Source organism: Pristiophorus japonicus, chromosome 11 (genome assembly GCF_044704955.1).
Source record: "Pristiophorus japonicus isolate sPriJap1 chromosome 11, sPriJap1.hap1, whole genome shotgun sequence".
NCBI classification, from domain to species: Eukaryota; Metazoa; Chordata; class Chondrichthyes; family Pristiophoridae; genus Pristiophorus; species Pristiophorus japonicus.
Genome location: NC_091987.1, coordinates 58,268,126 through 58,289,142, shown reverse-complemented (window position 1 = coordinate 58,289,142; position 21,017 = coordinate 58,268,126). Strand labels below are relative to the sequence as shown.

The 21,017-nt window shown below is 43.5% G+C and overlaps 1 protein-coding gene across 2 annotated transcripts in view; it reads left to right on the top strand.

Annotated features, from left to right (window-relative positions):
- LOC139276034 (X-linked retinitis pigmentosa GTPase regulator-like) overlaps positions 1 to 21,017 on the top strand; it is a 215,056-nt gene that overhangs the window by 152,907 nt on the left and 41,132 nt on the right. For both annotated transcript variants that reach the window (XM_070893415.1, XM_070893417.1), the window contains one exon: positions 19,352 to 19,501. In XM_070893415.1, coding sequence (XP_070749516.1) covers positions 19,352 to 19,501 — 150 coding nt within the window. The remainder of the gene's footprint in view (positions 1 to 19,351; positions 19,502 to 21,017) is intronic.

Here is a 21,017-nt window from a genome sequence, read left to right as displayed (position 1 = left end):
ACACCTCAAGCCAAATGAGAGCATCCTGATGGCCAGGTACAGCTTTTACACGCACCGTTGCTCCGAGTGCCAGAACATGGTGAGTTTTGTGGCCGACCTAAGATGCCTTGCGGGGCAGTGCGACTTTGCAGGATCCTTGGGGGAAATAGTGCTTGGAATTGGCCACGAGGTCATCCTTCGCAAACTTCTATCTGCCGAATCCCTAGATCTGAGCAAGGCCACCACGATAGCCCAAGCCTTCATACCCACGAGCGACAACATGAAACAGATATCTTCACAGAATCGAAGCTCACCAGCAAGCACCGTGCACAAAATAATGTTTTCTGCAGGCAGAACGGCACAGGGCAGGGCCTACACAACTGCAGAGGCCAGACCTAGGCCTAGAGTGACTCAGAGTCCGCCGTGGGGCATGAATGCGTATCCATTAGCACCATATTGGTGCTGTAGGGGCAGCCATCGAGCTCATCAATGTTGATTCAAGCCCTATGTTTGCAAGGGCTGTAGAACAATGGAGCAGCTCCAGCGAATGTGCATACGATCTCTGTCTCACCACGTGGCAGAGTCAGGAGAGGACGACCGATCCAGCGAGGATCACGATGTACGAGCAGGAGAGGCAACTGAACCTGAGGATGAAGAGGAAGTATATGGGGATACGCACCTTCACCACCAAAAGCCCTCTGATAATGTTAAAAGTTGAACTTAATGGCACTACAGTCTCCATAGAACTAGACACGAGGGCGAGTCGATCAGTTATGAACCAGAAGGCATTCGAGAGGCTGTGGAACGACGAAGCGCAGCGATCCAAGCTGATCCCGATTCAGGCAAAGCTGTGTACCTACACCAAGGAACTGATACCAGTTATTGGTAGTGCGGACATAAGAGTATTGCACGAGGGAGCAGTGCACGATTTACCACTGTGGATTGTTTCAGGTGATGGGCCAACACTGCTTGGCAGGAGGTGGATGGGGATGATTCGATGGAACTGGGACGATCTCTGCGTACCTTCTCCGGCGAACGAGGTCTCCCCTTCTCTAAGGCTGAGCAAACGCCCACCTTCAGCTGAACGAGGCATCGAAGTGCAGATCCAATTGCAGATCCCCGAGGCACAGGCAGCTCATCATGACCACGAGGAGGTGAAGATCAACCGGGCAGCGATACAGGCACAGCACCAACCACCCGAGGCCGACCTCTTCGCGACGATGGAAGAGGCTCCAGGTCGACCATGCTACGCAGTCACCAGACAGAATGACTCAGAACTGAGCCTTCTGTATGCCATCAGCAGAGAATGCACCATAATTGCACGGCCCTTCCACGCGACATCAGAATAAATGATGCAGACCATGTTCAGGGCCCCAGTTGGGCTGCTAGCACCGTATTAGCCAAGGGGGGGAATGGAGTGTATGTGATGAAAATGGAGCGTTTGATTGTGAAACCATGTATTGGGCTAACGAGTAAAGCATTTGGACAAGACCAAACTGCGAACCACAGATAACCAGGAACCACCGTGAAAAGACCTGGCCCCCAGCGACCCACTAACACGATCAGCCTCGCAATCGACCACGAGGATGAACCCACCATGTCAGGACATCAACCCAGGCGATCGACCCGGGGACTTGGGGCGCCAGATCGTCTCAACTTACAAATAACTTGCACACAAGAATTTTGGGGGGAGTGATGTTATGTATGTATGTAAACCTTACCAAACTGTAAGACTTGCCACTAGGGGGCACATCTGTGGGAGACCTAAGGGTCACCTGTGCACCCTGGGGCAAGCAGGTATAAAAGATGATTCACCATGCTGCTTCCCCACTCTGGAGTCTGAATAAAGAGACCAAGGTCACAACAGTTTGAGCTTGCGATATAGTCCTGTAGATTTATTCTGAATATAACAGAAACCCCCTTTACGTGTGTAAACAGGGTTCCCGCCGCACTTCCAGGAAGTTACATTGGTGGAGTGAGAACAGCTCTCAGGAAATTCTAGGCCATTAACTCGGTCTTAGAATGCTGTGCCACTGGGAGGTAGAGACAATTGCATCTTTTAAGGGAAAATTGGATGAATATTTGAAGCAGAAGAAGATACAAAGCTGTGGTGAGTAAGTTGAGTCAGTATGTTTAGTTTTGGACAGCTTTAGTAAAGAGGCAGTACAGACATGATGGGCCGAATGGCATCCTTCTATAATATAAACTTCAGTGGTGCTATCACAACTGTTGGGGGGAAAATTGCGGTCGGAGGCTTCCTTCATACGAATGCTTCCTTCATACGAACGCTTCCGACCCTCAAAAAATCTACGAAAGTGCCCGGCAACCTCTGAGAAATGTAAGATCCCAGTCGGAGGCCTAGATTCGCTGCGCAGTGCATGGGAAGATGTCTTTCAGGTACATACGTACATGCTGGAGTTGTGGGCCTGGACCACCAATCATGATGCAATATTCTCATTGATAAAAATGGGAGCTCTGTTTGTACGAACTTCCATTACTATCAATGAGAAAAACTCCTAAAACACCAAAACACATCATACTAAATAAATAAAACCCCTCTTTTAGATCTCTTAATTTTCATGAGATTCGAAATCCGGTCGTAGGTTTAAAGTAACTTTATTTTAGCAGCAGCAACAGATCCTTGGCAGAATTCTAGATCTTTGTTAAACTGGCAGCACATGGCTAAAATGGCTGAATTTATACCGATCAATTTATAAAAATGAACTCTCCCTCTTTGATACTATTGGCTCAACAGTATGTGTTGGTAACCCATGGTTGGCTCTCAGCCCAAAGTCCTGAGATATCAAGTGTGATTGATGGTTTAATGCATCGTACCAGTTCACACGTACACATTTCACTGCTATCTGTGTTTCCTCCCAGCTAAACAACTTGCTTGTATTCTCTATCAATCCCCCCTTTGATTCTTTCAAAAACTGAATCGTAAAACATCAGGTATCACTGGTTAAACATTCTACAAAATAATTTCATACATGCGAATAGAGTTTCCTTGATGTTTCCAAAATTTGTTGATGTGTTTCGCCACATGTCCGGACTAGTAGCTTCCACACAAATTTACACCAACCCAAATTCCATCGTGGCCACAATGAAAGTCTGGTTTAGTAGGTTAATTATTCAAATTTAATCCAAATCAATATCTTATTTCAACCAATAAACAACCTTCCCTTAAACATAACATACCCCTGTGCCACGTACAGACAGTCTGCTGGGACCTGCAAGGTGTCTCACCTGCGGGACAGCAGCTACAGCCGCCTAGTTGCAACAGCATTTAATCAACATAAACAAACAATATAAAAGTAAAATAATTACAACGAATAGAATTAAACCTTCCACCAATGAAGTTCCTATTGAACCTAGCCACCAGTGGCCCCGCTCCACAAAGTGCATGATGGGGGTTGCTTAAGTTTTTCTACCTCCATTTGGATATGCTCCGCTCAGTGGATAATTTCTTCGGAGCTATCTGGGATATATGTGCAACACTCAGTTCCGAATAGGACGCAGGATGGTACAATAAATTTATACATTTTGGCAAGAAGTAATTGTCCTTATCAGATTTCAGCTTCTGTTACGGATGCTCGTTTAACGTGTGAGGCGTGGATCCAGGCTTTCTTTCCTTGGACTTTAACAGCTGCCTGGGTGGTCAATAACACTTGGCACCCAAAGGTTCTTTATGCAACTTTTTCACATAAACCCAGACTCCCGGGATGATGTCGTGTCCTCCTTTGGGTGTATTACCCCAAGCTGCCGATACCTATCGGGAAACAGAACTAATAGCATTGGTTAGGTTCTGACAGTATGATAACAAAGTGTCACTCATTAAGTGAACATCAGCTTTCCGTAAATCGATAGTTCCTGGCAGCGACATGGGTCTTCCTGTTATAATTTCAAATGGGCTTAGACCTGTAGTTCTGTTCGGGGTTGCCCTAATGCTACATAGCACTATTGGTAGTGCCTGGGGCCATGGTGTTCCTTATTGGTGATATTTGGCAAGCCGTTGTTTCAGAGTTTGATTCATTCGCTCTACTTGTCCTGATGATTGTGGATGATAAGGACAGTGTAAATCCCATGTAATGTTCAGTAACCTACAGACTTCTTAGCAGACAGCACCTGTGAAGTGTGTTCCCTGATCTGAGTCAATGCTACTCGGGACTCCCCATCGGGGAATGTAATCCTTACACAAGATCTTTGCAGTGTGATTGGCTGTGGCTCTTTTAGTTGGGACAGCTTCTACCCATCTAGAGAATCTGTCGATCATGACAAGAATGTTAGTGTATCCTTGGCATGGAGGAAAGAGATATATAATCAACCTGCAGATGCTGGAATGGTCCAACAGGGGCAGGGGGCCTCAGTTGGGGCATTACCGTGATGGGTCCAGAATTATTTTTCTGGCAGACCACACAGCGGTCTGCTACCAGCTGGGCGTATTTTTTAAATCCCCAACCCCACCAGCTTTTCTGGAACCGTGCCGTCATCTGTTGTGAGGCCAAGTGTCCCCACGAGTGGATCTGTTGGGCTAAAAAAAACATAAGCACTTGTGGCGCGACTGGCTTGTCGGTAACTCGTTGTCTCCAGACATCATCTTCACATAGCTTAATTCCTGCCTCAATCCATGTCCATTTTTCCTCTCTGGAGCACTCGCCTTGCATTGTTTGAAGGTCTCGTGTCAGAGTCCTGAGTGCTTTCAATCTGCATATTCTGGGGGAGCGCCCTGTGAGGCGGCATCTTTAGCTGTTTGGTCGGCCAGGGCATTTCCCTGTGCTTCCGTGGTATTTTCCTTGGTATGGGCCTTACACTTCAGGATGGACATTTCCTGAGGTAATTGTATGGCCTCTAGCAAGTCTCGGACTACTTTTCCATTTTGGATAGGTGTACCAGCAGCAGTGAGGAATCCTCTTTTCCGCCATAATAGACCAAAGTCGTGAGCGACTCCAAAAGCATAACGCAAATCTGTGTAGACATTAGCTGTCTGTCCTTCTGCTATTCGACATGCTTCTGACAGGGCCCGTAGCTCGGCCTGTTGTCCTGACGTTCCTGAGGGTAAACATCCTTTTGCCACTACCTCATATAAGGTTGTAACTGCCCATCCTGCTTTTCTGGTACCATTGTCAACAAAGGAGGAACCATCTGTAAATAGGATGAGGTCTGGGTTGTACAGAGGCTCTTCTGCTGCTAAGGCTGCTTCTTCTGTTTCTTTTAAAATCTCCACGCAGTCATGCTCTTCACATTCTCCCACATTCTGACATCGGGAGCATAGTTGCGGGATTAACCGGGCTGGCCTGGACGATATGAAGATTAGGAGCTTCCAAAACTGCTGTCCAGCGGGTCCATCTAGCTGCCGTCACCTGAGACATTCTATTCATAGACAGCAAGGTGTGTACGGTGTGGGGACACTTGACAATCGAGGACTAGACCCGCAGTTATCATTACCGGTCGACATGTAGCTTCCATAGCCCTTAGGCAACTTCCCTATCCGAGGGCTACCGCATCCAGTTTTGCCGAATAATAGCCAATAGGTCTTTGCCGATCCCCATGTTCTTGTGTCAGTATAGCTGTCATGTATCCATCTTTCTCATGGACAAACAGGGTAAATGGCTTACCACTGTTGGGGATTCCCAAAGCCGGTGCCAAACACAAGGCCTTTTTCAAACTCAGGAAGGCCTCTTGCTGTTCCTTAATGAGGGTGATGGCTTCTTTAGAGGTACGTTTCCCCTTTAAGATATCATTCAATGGCTGAACAAACTGTATGAAGGAGTCAATCCAATTTCTGTTAAAGTTACACAATCCAAAAAAAGACCTTAGTTCCTGAATAGTGGTGTGTTTTTTAGCAGCCCGAATGGCTGCAGTTCTATCCTGGGTAAGTTCTCTCTTTCCTTGTGAAATCTTTTGTCTCAGGTATACAACCTCTTCTTGGGATATTTGTGCTTTGTTGATGCTGGCTTTATGTCCTTTCAGCCAAAGGTGGTCCAGCAGAGCTCATAGATCTTGTTCATGCTGTTCTTCCGTGTTTGAAGCTAGCAGGATATCGTCTACATATTGGATGACAGGGGAGGCAATTCTCGCAAATGGCTTTGTAAAGCCATGTGGAATACCGTAGGGCTGTTATGGTAACCGGGTCCAAGTATACTGTTCTTGGACCGTGAAAGCAAACCACTGTCGAACCTCCGGTGCCAGAGGAACCGACCAAAATCCGTTGGCCATATCTATAACCGAGAAATATTTACGTTCCGGTTTGAGGGCATTAAAAATGGTGGAAGGATATGCGACCAAAGGAGCTTTTTGATCAATACACTGGTTAGCTTTCCTATAATCGACGGTCAAATGCCAAGTCTCATTAGATTTCTATACCGGCCACACGGGGCTATTGAAGGAGCTATGTGTTTTAATAAGCACCCCTTGTTTCTCCAATTGCTGAATAACAGGTAGGATTCCCGTGATGGCAGTTGGACTGATGGGATACTGTTTAGTGCATGGAGGCTCGGTCCCGGTAAATGATGCAGGCTCCATCTGGAGTAGACCACAATCGTTCTTATCTTTAGCCCATATCGGGTGTTCCTTCAATTCTTCTTTCTTCAAAGTTCTAATTGACCATGTCACCCGACCATCCTTGAAATGCAACGATGAATCTACTTGGATTAGGACGTCCATTCCCAAAAGGGATTGATCTACTGGGCCTATCCAGACCGGCGTGGTTAGTTCATGTGGACCCAGCCCTATAAGTACCGGTGTTGTCCTTCTAATTTCCATTTTATGGCCCCCAACTCCATAGGCTGTACGTGCCCTACCATCCAACGGCAAAAAGTCTTCATATTGTAGGGGTAAGCATGTTAATTCTGCCCCTGTGTCTAAAAGACAGTCCACATCCTTATCGCCCACCCTCACAGTTATATCTCGCCCATCTCCCCTTTGTTGTATTAGTGCGAGGAGAGGGGCCAGGGCAGGCTCTAATCGTTCTTTGCTATCTCAAGTAACTCTTTCTGTTGTTGTATTGTCAGTCGCTTAAATGCTTCTATGAGGTCGTTATCTTGTGACAAGCCTGATTTGTTGGCTGAGTTGTATCCCTGACCATGTCCTCTTCCTCGGCCGTGACCTTGCTGTTTCGCCCTGCACGTCTTGGCCCAGTGACCTTCTTTCCCACAATAATGACATTTTCTGGGTAATTTTCCTAATGACTGTTTATCGGAATCCTGGGATTTCCATCCCATAGCCTGCACAGCTCGGACTTTAGCTCCCATATCCCTGTCTAATTGGTTACATCGATCCACCAATGCTGCAAAGGTAGTTCCTCTACCTTCCCAGTCCGGTAACACTACCTTAAGCATTTTGGACAGTTCTGGCTTTAGACCTGCCACGAATCCAAACACTTGTTCATTCATTTCCTCATCCGTATGATTCATACCCGAATGTTCTAGCCACGTGCATCTAAACCGCTCGTCATACTCCAGGATCTCCTCTGTTCCTTTCTGTTGGCAGACCGCAATTTTTCCCCAGTCTGTCTTAGCTGGACTGAAGGCTTGCAGCCAGTGTTTAATCGCATCCTGCGTTTAATTATTGGTCATCCTGCCCCAAAGCTTCTTCTACCTTGTCGTACAATTTTTCTTCCTTGTGTTTTTGGCACCATTATGGTCAAAATTTGCACTCCTTCCCAGGGATGAAGTTGATATATATTTCTTAGGCGGTCCAATTGTTCCCACGTTTTCACTCCCCCTTTCTTTGGATTGGGCAACTCCTTGGACCATTTATCAATTTTCTCTGGGCCTGCCGGATCATGAAATAAGTATTCTGCATACACCCTTTTCTTTGTTTTTTTTGGTTCCGTCCTCAGCCGCAGTCTCTCCTGATTTGACTACAACTTGTCTTTTTTTAAATGGGGCAAAGCGCACCCCTAATTCTTCATCCTCCGACCCTGTATTTTAGGAGGACTCAGAATCCGTATCTATTCCTTGGTCGTGTCTTCGGGTTTGCGCTTTTAATTTATCCAAACATGGGTACCCTGGGAATTGACCGATACATTTTCCTTTTCCTATTGCTGTCTCTTGACCTGATGATTTTTTCAATTCTTTAATTTCACCTTTAAGATCTTTAACTCCACTTCTAACTTTTCAAGTTCAAGTTTTTTCTGTCTTAGTTGTTCACAAACCGCTTGCAATTGGTCCTTTGTACTGGTCAGGTCCCTATCATGTTGGGACCGCGTCATGATTTCATTCCGCTGTCGGATCTGTCCCATAACGGCTAGGGACCATCTGGTTCGTTCTTTATTTTTCATACGGGTAATTTTTCCCCAGACCCTTTTGATCTCGTCCAAGGACCATTGTCCTTTGGAGGTTCCGTACTTTTGTTTGATCTTGATACAGGTTTTAGATAAGTCGAATTGTTGCTCTATGTATTCTTTCAACTGTTGGAGGATTTCATCTATCGAAACCTCAGGTGGGGCCCGCCCGCCTTTAACAGTTGGAGGCAATTCTTTGCTCTTATCTTCTGCTGCCATAATACTGATTTCTTTACTGGAGTCTCAAGTCGTAGGCTTTCCAACTGGGTCAGTGGGTCGGTTATTAATTAACTAACACATCGCCGAAGTTAGACCGTCTATATGGGACATCGAGCCGACTACCAACCGGAGGGTTCGCAAACCGGAGGCTTTCAGAATCGCGTAGACGGGGGGGGGGGGGAGGGGGGTGAATTTAGACAATTGACTGAGGACTTTTATAAAGAGGAGTCCTTACCTCAGTATGTCGGTCCGATGTCCAAAATTCAGTTTCTTCCCTCAGCGATCCTGTTCGTGACGCCAAAATTGTTAGATCTCTTCATTTTCAATGAGATTCGAAATCTGGTCGTAGGTTTAAAGTAACTTTATTTTAGCAGCAGCAACAGATCCTTGGCAGAATTCCAGGTCTTTGTTAAAACTGGCAGCACATGGCTAAAATGGCTGAATTTATACCGGATTAATTTACAAAAATGAACTCGCCCTCTTTGATTCTATTGGCTCAACAGTATGTGTTGGTAACCCATGGTTGGCTCTCAGCCCAAAGTCCTGAGATGTCAAGTGTGATTGATGGCTTAATGCATCGTGCCAGTTCACACGTATACATCTCACTGCTGTCTGTGTTTCCTCCAAGCTTAACAACTTGCTTGTATTCTCAATCACCCTCACATATTTAAAATTAATTGAAATGAAATGTAATTAAATGTTTTAGAAAAAATATTTTTTTGGAATTTTTTAAATCTGTTTTAAAAGGGTTAACAATTAACTTACCTTAATGGACGGGGTTTTTAATATAAAAATTACTTTTTAAATTTAAATTTTATATGTTTTAAAACTCTTACGCCGGTAAAAGTAAGCAATGCGCCTGCTTTTACCAGGCGTAATCATTTTAAAGGAGATTCGTGGGCCCAACTACTCCAAAAAAAATAAGTAGCAAGTTTCCCCGTTCTATTTTTTGAAATTGGCACCGTGCAGCCTGTCCTGTAGCTTCGGTGGGGGGGGGGGGAGGGCGGTGGAGCCTAATGTCTGGGCCGAAAAAACTATGCCCCTCCCTTCTGCCCATGCGCGGAAAAAAAATATGTTTTTGATGAGATTGCCCCAGTACAGCTCCCGGTCTGCATTCGGCCATTTTTAAAGAGCCAGTTGTGTGTGAGAACTTTAATCGTCATTGGAAAAATCGGAGCTGCAATACAAGATGCAACACGGTGCAAAGACAAAGAATTTCTTACAGGACGAAGTGGAGGCACTAGTTACTGTGATTGAGGCCAGATGGCACAAGCTGGACACCAGCAGAGGGGTCACAAAAGTTTCACCAAACAAAATGAAGAAACGCTGGAGAAGATTTCTGTGCAATGGTGAGCACCCCGAGGTCTAGACGCCAGTGCAAAAAGAAGTGGCAGGATTTGGTCAAGTAGTTACTGTAAGAAATATTTTAATTTTTCAATGCAATTGCAATTATAAATGTGACCAACTGTACATGTCCCACCCAGCAGAAAGCCACCCTCTCTAAAAAGTTATATTTTTATCGTTGCAGAGGAAGGTGGCACACAACAAATGAGAAAGAACTGGAACAGGAGGAGGCCGGTAAATCTTGGACGAGAGAGTCGGTGCTTTGATGGGTGCTGCCTGGAGAAAAGCAACCACCACTCCACAAGCTGGGCCCACACTCGAGAGAGAGGGTAAGTCCTGCAAATTCCACAGTCTGGCTTTGCTAAATGTTCGGCTCATCAGGATATCTCCCTTAGCTACGCTTCGATTGATACAATGTGCTATCATTCATCGTGGTCCTTCAAATCAGCCTGCTGCCTGCGCTGTGTGAGCCTACTCATGCCACCCACCTTGCCCCCTCCTCTGCTGCTAACCATTTGTCTGTTCGATTATATTTTGCAGAATTTGAGGCCAACCCAAACCATGTAGAAGAAGATTCAGATGCGGACGAGCCTGAAGAGGAGAACATCTTCCAATCCCACCTTTCAGACCAAGAGCATGGGGGTGAGGGGAAGGTGTCGGATATACTCATTTTGGCGGAGGTGCAGGTGCCGCCCATTGAGGTGCCAGCCCCTTTCCTGAATGGTACGAGTGTTGCTGGGACATTCCATGGTTTCCAACAGTCCGAGGCTAGGGATTCCAGTGGGCTGCAATAAGGCACAACCAGGGCCCCACCGTCCGAGGCTGGGAGTCCCAGTGGGATGCAGCGAGGCAAACCCAGGGTGAGGGAGTGAAGGAGAGCTCGACAGTCCTCTCCTGAGGTGTAGAATGTAACAGATGTGGTTCAGATGATGGCAATGAGTGCGGAGAGCACTGACCTTACGCGATCACTCCTGGACACCATCAATGGGGTGGGTGATGAGGTATCGGGACTGTCGGGAGAAGTAACAACACGCTCATCCGAAATGGGAACACTGTCCGGGAACATGAGGGAGGGAATGTTGCAGGTAGTTGACACATTGTCAGGGCACATGAGAGAGGGAATGTCGGAGTTAGCTGCTGCAATACAGGATCACCTGCCACTCCCGCTCCAATCCCCAGACCAGCCTCTGAAGAGGCCCAAGCCGGGCCTTCCACATTGCCGGCTGTTTCCACCCCCCCATCAAGAAGTGCGCATTACCCGAGATGTTCGAAAGAATAAGCTTGGTACCAACCCAAGAAAGGCTGCGCCATCGTCTGCGGGCGGGGGTGGAGTCAACAACACCAAGCGCCAGCAGGCGATGTTAGAATAAGGTGAAGGAGAGATGGGTGCAGCCTTTCTTTGCTGCTGCTGCTGCTGTTATTGTTATTGTTGTTACTATTGTAACCGTTCTCAAATTAAAAGTTTTTTATAAGTGATGTAAATTTACAAGTTTAAAAGTTTTTAAGTGATCTTAGAGTTTGTAAGTGATCATAATTGAAAACTTTAAAGTTTGATACAAGAATATGTTAAAGTTAAGTACAAACAAATGTTTGTTAAACTTTTGAATAAAATATATTTTAAATTATAACGGAATCATTTATGTTGTTTGTTCCATTATTAACACAACTTTTTGAAGTAAAGAAGAATCATTTCCATAATTTGTTCCATTAACACAACACAACATTACGGAACAGGTCCAAACAGTAAACATGGTCCATTTGAAATAGTTGCCGCTGAGCCTTCAGGCAGCAAAGCGTTCATGGATGAGCTGCTGGCGCAAGGCTCCAGCAATCATTAAAGGGGCACAACGGCCCGCCCTCCTCCGCTCTCGTGCTCCGGGTTCAGGTAGTTGCATGGCTTCCTCATCCTCATCCTCCTCCTCATCTGCATCGTCCTCCTCATCATCTGCCACTCTCACCTCAGGTAGGTCTTCTACGACCAGCTGCTGCCTTATGATGGCTAAGTTATGCAGCATGCAGCACATAACAGTGAACTGACCGACAATCTCAGGGGAGTATTACAAGTAGCTTCCGGAATGGTCCAGGCATCAGAAACGCTGTTTCAAGATGCCAATGATCCTCTCTATTATGCTGCACGTCGTAATGTGGGATATGTTGTATTCCTAGTCAGCTTCCGTCCGGGTTACACGTAGGGGCGTCATGAGCCAGGTGGCAAGATGGTACTCTTTGTCTCCCAGTAGCCAGCTCTTCCCTTCTGGCTGCTACTGAAACATGGCAGATATAGCGCTCTCGCGTAGGATGAACGCATCATGGGTGCTCCCAGGGTATCTTACTTCAACTGACATGATGCGATGCATGTCATCACACACACGAGTTGCACATTAACGGAGTGGAAGCTTTTTCTGTTCCTGTACATCTTGGAATCCTTCAATCAATCAATCAATGCAGCCCTGTACCTTTGCGAAGCCAGCAATCCTGGAGAAGCCCACAGACCTTTCACGCATTGCCTGGACGGTCATGGGGAACTTTGTGTAGTTATTCCTCCGGGCATATAGTGCAGCAGTCACCTGCTGAATGCAGACGTGTTGCATGTTGGGAAATGGCATACACATCCCCAATTGTGGCCTGGAATGATCCAGATGCATAGATCATAAGAACATAAGAAATAGGAGCACAAGTAGACCATACAGCCCCACAAGCCTGCTCCGCCATTTAATACGATCATGGCTGATACAATCATGGACTCAGGTCCACTTCCCTGCCTGCTCTCCATAACTCCTTATTCCCTTATCGTTTAAGAAACTGTCTATTTCTGTCTTAAATTTACTCAATGTCCCAGCTTCCACAGCTCACTGAGGCAGCAAATTCCACAGATCCACAACCCTCTGAGAGAAGAAATTTCTCCTCATCTCAGTTTTAAATGGGAGGCACCTTATTTCTAAGATTATGCCCTCTAGTTCTAGTCACCCCTATCTCTGCATCCACCTTGTCAAGCCCCTTCATAATCTTACACGTTTCGATAAGATCACCTCTCATTCTTCTGAATTCCAATGAGTAGAGGCCCAACCTACTCAACATTTCCTCATAAGTCAACCCCCTCATCTCAGAATCAACCTTGTGAACCTTCTCTGAACTGCCTCCAAAGCAAGTATATCCTTTCGTAAATATGGAAACCAAAACTGCACGCAGTATTCCAGGTGTGGCCTCACCAATACCCTGTACAACTGTAGCAAGACTTCCCTGCTTTTATACTCCATTCCCTTTGCAATAAAGGTCAAGATTCCATTGGCCTTCCTGATCACTTGCTGTACCTGCATACTAACCTTTTATGTTTCATGAACAAGTACCCCCAGGTCCCGCTGTATTGCAGCACTTTGCAATCTTTCCCCATTTAAATAATAACTTGCTCTTTGATTTTTTTCTGCCAAAGTGCATGACCTCACACTTTCCAACATTATACTCTGTCTGCAAAATTTTTGCCCACTCACTTAGCCTGTCTATGTCCTTTTGACGATTTTTTGTGTTCTCCTCACACATTGCTTTTCCCCCCATCTTTGTATCGTCGGCAAATTTGGCTATGTTACACTCGGTCCCTTCCTCCAAGTCGTTAATATAGATTGTAAATAGTTGGGGTACCAGCACTGATCCCTGCAGCACCCCACTAGTTACTGATTCCAAACCCGAGAATGAACCATATATCCCTACTCTCAGTTTTCTGTTCGTTAGCCAATCCTCTATCCATGCTAATCTATTACCCCCAACCCTGTGAACTTTTATCTTGTGCAGTTACCTTTTATGTGACACCTTGTCAAATGCCTTCTGGAAGTCCAAATACACCACATCCACTGGTTCCCCTTTATCCACCCTGTTCGTTGCATCCTCAAAGAATTCCAGCAAATTTGTCAAACATGACTTTCCCTTCATAAATCCATGCTGACTCTGCCTGACCGAATTATGCTTTTCCAAATGTCCTGCTACTGCTTCTTTAATAATGGACTCCAACGTCTTCCCAACCACAGATGTTAGGCTAACTGGTCTATAGTTTCCTGCTTTTTGTCTGTCTCCTTTTTTAAATAGGGGTGTTACATTTGCAGTTTTCCAGTCTGCTGGGACCTCCCCAGAATCCAGGGAGTTTTGGTAAATTACAACCAATGCATCCACAATCCCTGCCGCTAATTCTCTTAAGACCGTAGGATGCAAGCCATCAGGTCCAGGGGATTTATCTGCCTTTAGTCCCATTATCTTACTTAGAATGAAAGTGCAGCTGTAACCTTCACTTCAACTGAGAAAGCAGTCCTTCTGACGCTTCTAGGGTGCAGGTCTGCTTCTATTAACTCACAGATCTCGGTTACAACTTCTTTGTGGAAATGCAGCCTTCTCTCAGTCTGCATCACTCAGGTGCAGGTATGAACACCTGTCTCGATATACCCGTTGTAGGTAAGGCCTCCTACCCATCATCCCATCATCCTACATGCTCTGAGATTCCTCACGCGATGACGTCGAATCAATTGTCTCCTCCGCAGCACCATCATGCAGAAGGCTTGCACAAGCTATGGCATTGTCAGTATTGCCCCTGTGATTAAATTATATCTTCGCAAGAAGCTGAAAACGGCAGGCTGGACAAGCTTCTTTGATGTCTCTCTCCCGAAGGTCAACGCCCTAGTATAGACCACACCCAGGTCTGAGCATGCGAAATAGGCTTGCTTAGATCGCCCCCCCCCCCCGCCCGCCCCTGTGCTGGGCTTCATTTGATGCTGCTCCCTACATAGTGTAAGGGTTCTCATCTCTTCAGTTCGGCTTTCATGCCGCCCCCCCATCTCCCCGGGCTTTTGATGCATTGTGGCATAGTGTAAGGGTTCTTATCCCTTCAGTTCGGCTTCCACATCCCCCCGGGCTTCTTTTCAAGCCGAGCCAATGTGTCCGGGCAAGGGACCGATTCTCCCGGCTGACGCTCCGACCCTCGAGGCCAGTTTGGAGACGTTCGGTGGTGGCGTGGCACTTTATAAAAAAACTTTTAGAATCCAAACTTTAAAAATTGCATGAAACTTCCATTTTCTGCATTTTCAGTTGGAAAAATTTAAGCTTGATGATGCATATTTATGTGTTCTCGACTCCGTCCAAAATTTCGCCTAAAAACAATGGTGTCTTTCTGCGCCGATTTTTTGATGTGCGCTGGTTTTTCTTAAGTGCCCAGAAGGTTTTTTGGGAGTGGTCACATAAGTTGGCCAAACTTGCATAATTGTGAAAAACTGGCGCAGACATCAGGTTACGCCCCCATGACGCAAAAAAAACTTACCTAAAATATTGTAACTATCTGAGTTACGTGGCGCACAGTCTTTGGGTTTTTAAATTTAGGCCAAAAAAAGCAGCGCGTGCCAAAATAACGGCGCAAATCACAGGGGAAAATTGAGCCTGTTGTCCTTTTCCCTCTGGAGCTTGAATTTGAATTCAGCCCAGTTAGATGGGATGCTGTAAGGGATTATCTGAAACTCCTGCTGCCAGTGAGCTAAACAGGGAACCTTCGAAGCAGAATACTGGTATTCAGGTCAGAAGCCTATCCATGATGTTCCAATCCAACAAGTAGCTTTTTATAGCAACTTTTCGAGGACTTGTTCTTCTTACCTGCTAATTCTCCATTCTTAACAATCTGAAAGCCCCCATTTGGATGAGCCAATTTCCACTAATGGTAATACTATCTGAAGGAAAGGAAAAGCACACAGCAACTGGATGAGAAGTACATGGGTTTCATTAATGAAGTTCACAAACTGCATGCAGTAGGCATGCATACCATCATGAAAAACAGTTAAAAGACATAGAGGTAGAAATTAGTCAGGATCCATTTTCAGGTCAAGAATTGGTGATGCGCCACCAGCGTGCGCCCAAGGATCGATAGGAATTGATCCTCTGGCCTCATTAGCATACTGCTGGCACTGGTCACGCTTCCACAGGCAGTGAAACAAAGCAAAGTCATCTGAGTGATGACCTTAATTTCAGCCACCTGACTCGCTAGCAGTGGTGCTCGAGTAAGTCAAGGGATGGGGGTTTGAAGCGTACTACGGAGGATGGGGGGAACAATTGCGACTCCTCTCGAGTTGAGGGAAGCACTCGTACTCCTTTGGCTCCACGGGACTGAGTCTATCTAAATAATTTTTTTTCACAATTTATACCTGGTTGCCAGCCGCCAAGGCCGTTGAAGATTCCTGAGTAGGGCAGGCCTCATCAATAACAACAACTTATATTTATATAGCACCTTTAATGTAGTGAAACGTCCCAAGCCGCATCACTGGAGTATTATGAAATAAAAAATTTGATGCTGAGCCGCATAAGGAGAAATTAGGGCAGGTGACCAAAAGCTTAGTCAAAGAGGTAGGTTTTAAGGAACATCTTGAAGGAGGGTGGAGAGGCGGATAAGTTTAGGCAGGGAATTCCAGAGCTTGGGTGATTATTATCAGAGATGCACGAGAGCAGAACTAGAGGAGCGCAAACATCTCGGTGGGGGAGGGGGGTGGAGCTGTGGGGTTGGAGGAGATTACAGAGATAGGAAGGAGCGAGAGGCCATGGAGTGACTTGAAAAAAAGAATGAGGTGATGGGTGAACAGGACTTGGTGCGAGTTAGGACACAGGCAGCCGAGTTTTGGATCACCTCTAGTTTACGTAGGGTAGAATGTGGGAGGCCAGCCAGAGTGTATGGGAATAGTCAGAGAAAAAATTCTAAAAGGGTTTCTTAACAAGCTTTTGGCCCCTCATTTACATATTTAAGGAGCCTAACCTGTTTTAGTTGTCCGCCCGGGAAGCCTAAAAGATGGACCCCAGGAATTTAACAGTGGGACCAATATCGGTGAACATTAGGCACAGTCCATCCTGCTCCTAAAATGGTGTCGTTGCATCTGTTTTACATCCAATCAAAAGATGCAACACATACCAATTTCACTCCATAATTTTTGCCTTTTGTTGCTTATGTTACGTGTAATTTTGAATAGATAAAGGGGAACAGTAAGTTTAAGTTCTGGATATGATTGCGTATGCACTAATGAGAAACAGACAACCTGTCATGTGAAAGGTGATTTGTGTATCTTTTGTTATGTACAATGTAATGTTTCCTATGAATTTAAGCTTAGCATCATGGGTCACTGTGTTATTTAATCTCCAAAAGATCAATGAATGACCTTTCATTCTTTGGCATGAGCGATTCCTTTAACTGATATGTGTGACAGTCAGATCTTTAACTACCTGTGTGTGTGTCGATCTTCATCTGATAAGGTGATGACAGCTGCAATAGGACAAAATGTCTTTGCTAGTTTGATGACAAGTTTGTTCCATTACTGCCAGTTCTGACTTGGACTTACAGGTGATGCATCCACAGGCCAGAAAGTTAACATGGTCAGCTTTAATTAGAATCCACCTCACCCACTTCATTCTTAATTAGCTTCAGGTGTTTTATCTGCACTTTCCCAAACCCATTTCAAGCATCGCAAATCTATGTCACAAGCTGTTAACCTCGATCCACAGCAGTTGACTGAGTGACTTCTGCTTGAAGATGTTATTAACATGATTGGAAACATTGCAAACACTCGGAAAATCCCTCCCTTTGTTGTTTGGGTAGAGTATGGGAGCGTCTTATCCATAGTTGACAACAGCATACATTACCTAGCAATTCACCTAGACCTTTTTTTTAAAGTAATTATTAAACATTTAGGTATAAGGAGTCAACATTTTTATGTTACAATAATTTTGAAATCGGGTGTGGATCTTGCATACACGAGGTATCAAGGTTTTACTTTAAAGTTGTCTTTACTAAAGAAAATAAGGGTGTTATTTAAGCCACTATAAAACAATTTTCATAAAAGTGGACCATTTAAAGTGGTAAAGGAATCAGCCATTGATTGAAGGTAAAGTACTTGGTGTTGCAAAGTCTTTGCATATATTATAGATTTACAATTTACCATTCACAATAAAATCTTACTGGAAAATTTAGCATAAATGTTTCTCAATAAAATATATTAGTTTGATGTAGCCACTGTATTCAATTTCAAAAGATTTCAACAGATTAGTGAACTTTAGCCTAATTAGCTTCAGCTTTGAGGAAGAAAGGATACTTTTATAATTCAAAAGTTGCAACGCAGAGCTAATCTACCTTAAAGAAGTTATTGTGTAGATTTTACTTATTAATCTTGGCATGCCATGTGCATAAACCCATTAAAGAAACAGGGCATTATTAAACAGTGGACTTTGATGGAAACAGGCCAGTCTCACCTCTGAGAACTCCTTGTAAGGTTGAATTACCTGCCAGCTTAGTTGCTTATGACAGAATATTTGTGGTAGCTTAACATATATAGTAAAAAACTCAGCAAGGAGATGCTTGAGGTGATGCAGAGATTTTGAGAATTAGTTTTCCTGTCTGATAGTCGTATCTATTATAATAGTTCATACTTCTAAATTAAAAACAAATTTTATTTTGGCAGTAAAGACCTGTTTGAGATGTGACAGTGTTTGTGTCTTAAAGATACAAATTCTGGTTACCAACCAATATACTATAATCCAGAAATATCGTTCTCCTTTCCTGCTCCCCAATGATTTTCCTTGGCTGACAGATCATTATCTTGGATTCCTGAAGATTTAGGCATGAAGAACTAATTTAATTGGGTAAGCTGAAATAAAACCTAATTGCAGAAACATAAACATGGAATTACAGGTAAGTATATATTTTTTATGATAATATAAATATGTTTTGTACAAGAAATAGCAATATTGGAAATGGATTTATTATTGCCGACATGAATCTTGACAAACCTTTGGTGCAGCAATAGTAAGCATTCTTACAAGGTCTAAAAGGGATTAATGACAGATAATATATGTATAAACCAAAAGTTGAAGGAAAAATGCTTGACTGAAAAATCATACAAGTGGAATTATTTCTGTTTGTGTCCACAGGTAATAATACTGAGGGAAAAAGTCGTACCTATGTGTAAAATATATAAGGCTGCAGTAATACTGCAGTTACCAATATCTACCATTTGTAATGCACAGTTGGTAGACTGGCAGCAAGGTGAAGTGACAACAGAGCTCTGGGCATGTGTGCTTCAACTTATACACAGAGCTCTGCTTCACCAGCAGCTAATTTTCAATGCTTGGAGAACACAGGAAGTGTCCACCTTCTCCCAACATTAAATAGATTCTATATGAATTTTTTTAAGTTAATTGGTGCGCCTTATTTTTGCATAGGACTGAATATATATTACTCAGTGGTATGAGATATTTCTCATAATACTCCTTATACTTAGCCTAAGTGTGTTTGTGGCAGATCAGGACATAGCACATGAATTATATTACTATTCTTTGCATCATGTTGCCAAGATAAGGCACTATATAAATGCAAGCACATAGTATTACTATTATTTATTGAACAATTTTGCTCAAACATTTAAATCCAACATGCACACTCAGTTATCTTTTTCTTGTATGGTTTCCTTTGAGTGGGAATATAAAATATATTGAAATAAATTCATTAATTTTCTTTTGTTGCAGAAGGAAATTCTAAAAGATGAAAATGAAGAGCTTGAGGATGTGGAAGAAAATGAGGATAATGAAGAAGAGAATGAGGGTGTAGATGAGGTGGATGATGGTGAAGACATAGTAAAAGAAGAACAAGAAGCTATTAATGAAAGCAAGAATGAGGTCCGTAAATAATTTGGATATCTTGTGTTTATTATCTTAACCCTCAGACAGCTAGCTGGTTCACGGAATCTCGTGTCACCCTAGTTTGATTGGTTTTATGAGATTGTGCACTATGGCGTTATTTTTAAGTAATGTTAAAGTAAATAAAGCTACGTAAATATCAGGAAGGGATTTATCTCAGTAATAACCTGAAACTTCAAATAAATATGATTTATAATTTCACATAAAAATATATAATGTAAACACTTTACCACTGGTCAACTTGTCCCCTTTTGATTCTTTCCTGGTGGCTCCATGTCCTTTTTTATTTTAACTTCAATTTTTTCCAATTAATAATATATTCCTTTCTTCCTTTTTTCATTTGTTTTTACTTTTAAATCTTTAACCTAGCTACATTTTTCTGTATCCCAACTCCTATGTTAAATGTAAAAGTAGGATGTATAAGCACTGGTGGTCCTGGTAAGAAGTGTGTTACCTGATGAATAGCTCATTATGATGCACCAAATGTGTGATTATCAGAACCACTACTGTAGCGTTGCAAAAATGCAATCGGTTGAGGACAGAAAGGAAATCAAGAAACTTAATAAGGAAGCAAAATACTGCGGACGCTGGAAATCTGAAATAAAAACAGAAAACGCTGGAAGTACTCAGCAGGTCAGGGAGAGAAATAGAGTTAAGGTTTCGGGTTGATATTCTGAAGAAAAGTCATCAACCTGAAACATTAACTCTGCTTCTCTTGCCACAGATGCTACCTGACCTGCTGAGTATTTCCAGTATTTTCTGCTTTTATTTTAAACAAGAAACTTACCCTTGCGATGTTGTAAATGAAATAGTAAAACACTATGTCCAGTTCTTTTAAGCACATGTGTCATTTGGCATATAAAGTCTGCTCCCCCATTTGTGTTTCATGATAACTTTATTTTTTTATTAATTTCAATTCCCTGTTTATCTCCCCAATCTTTTAATATCTTTATATCCCAATTAGATTTATAAATGCCTGAATTGACTTTACATCGTAGTGTATCTGCCATTTTGTAATCCCTGATAAGGAACTTGAATGTTGTTAATACACTTCTTAAGACAATGGTCCTGACATTTTGTCTGCTCAGCCTCCCATGATTTTCAAGCAAATTGATTACTATGGTGAAAGATTCAAATAAATGAGATCCAAGTTAAAAAGTAGCAGTTTCTAACAAGGGAAGTGAAGTGTAACTTTTTAATACAACAGTCAGATACTTTGACAAAGGAAGACTTTAAAAAAAATTAAGGTGATGAAGGGCCAAGGTCCATAATGCACGGACACTGTTGCAAAAAGTAAAAAAGAGATATCAAAGGTAAGAGGTAGTAGCAGTTTGTGGGACTTGAGAGACATGAAAAACACCATCTTTGAAGAATTAAAAGAAATACTAATTCTTTAAAAGAATTAAAAGAATTTCTATTGCTCCACTGAAGGGCATTGAAGTTATCTAATGGATAAGGTAATGTTGTGGTTCTGGTACTGAATTATCAACCTATA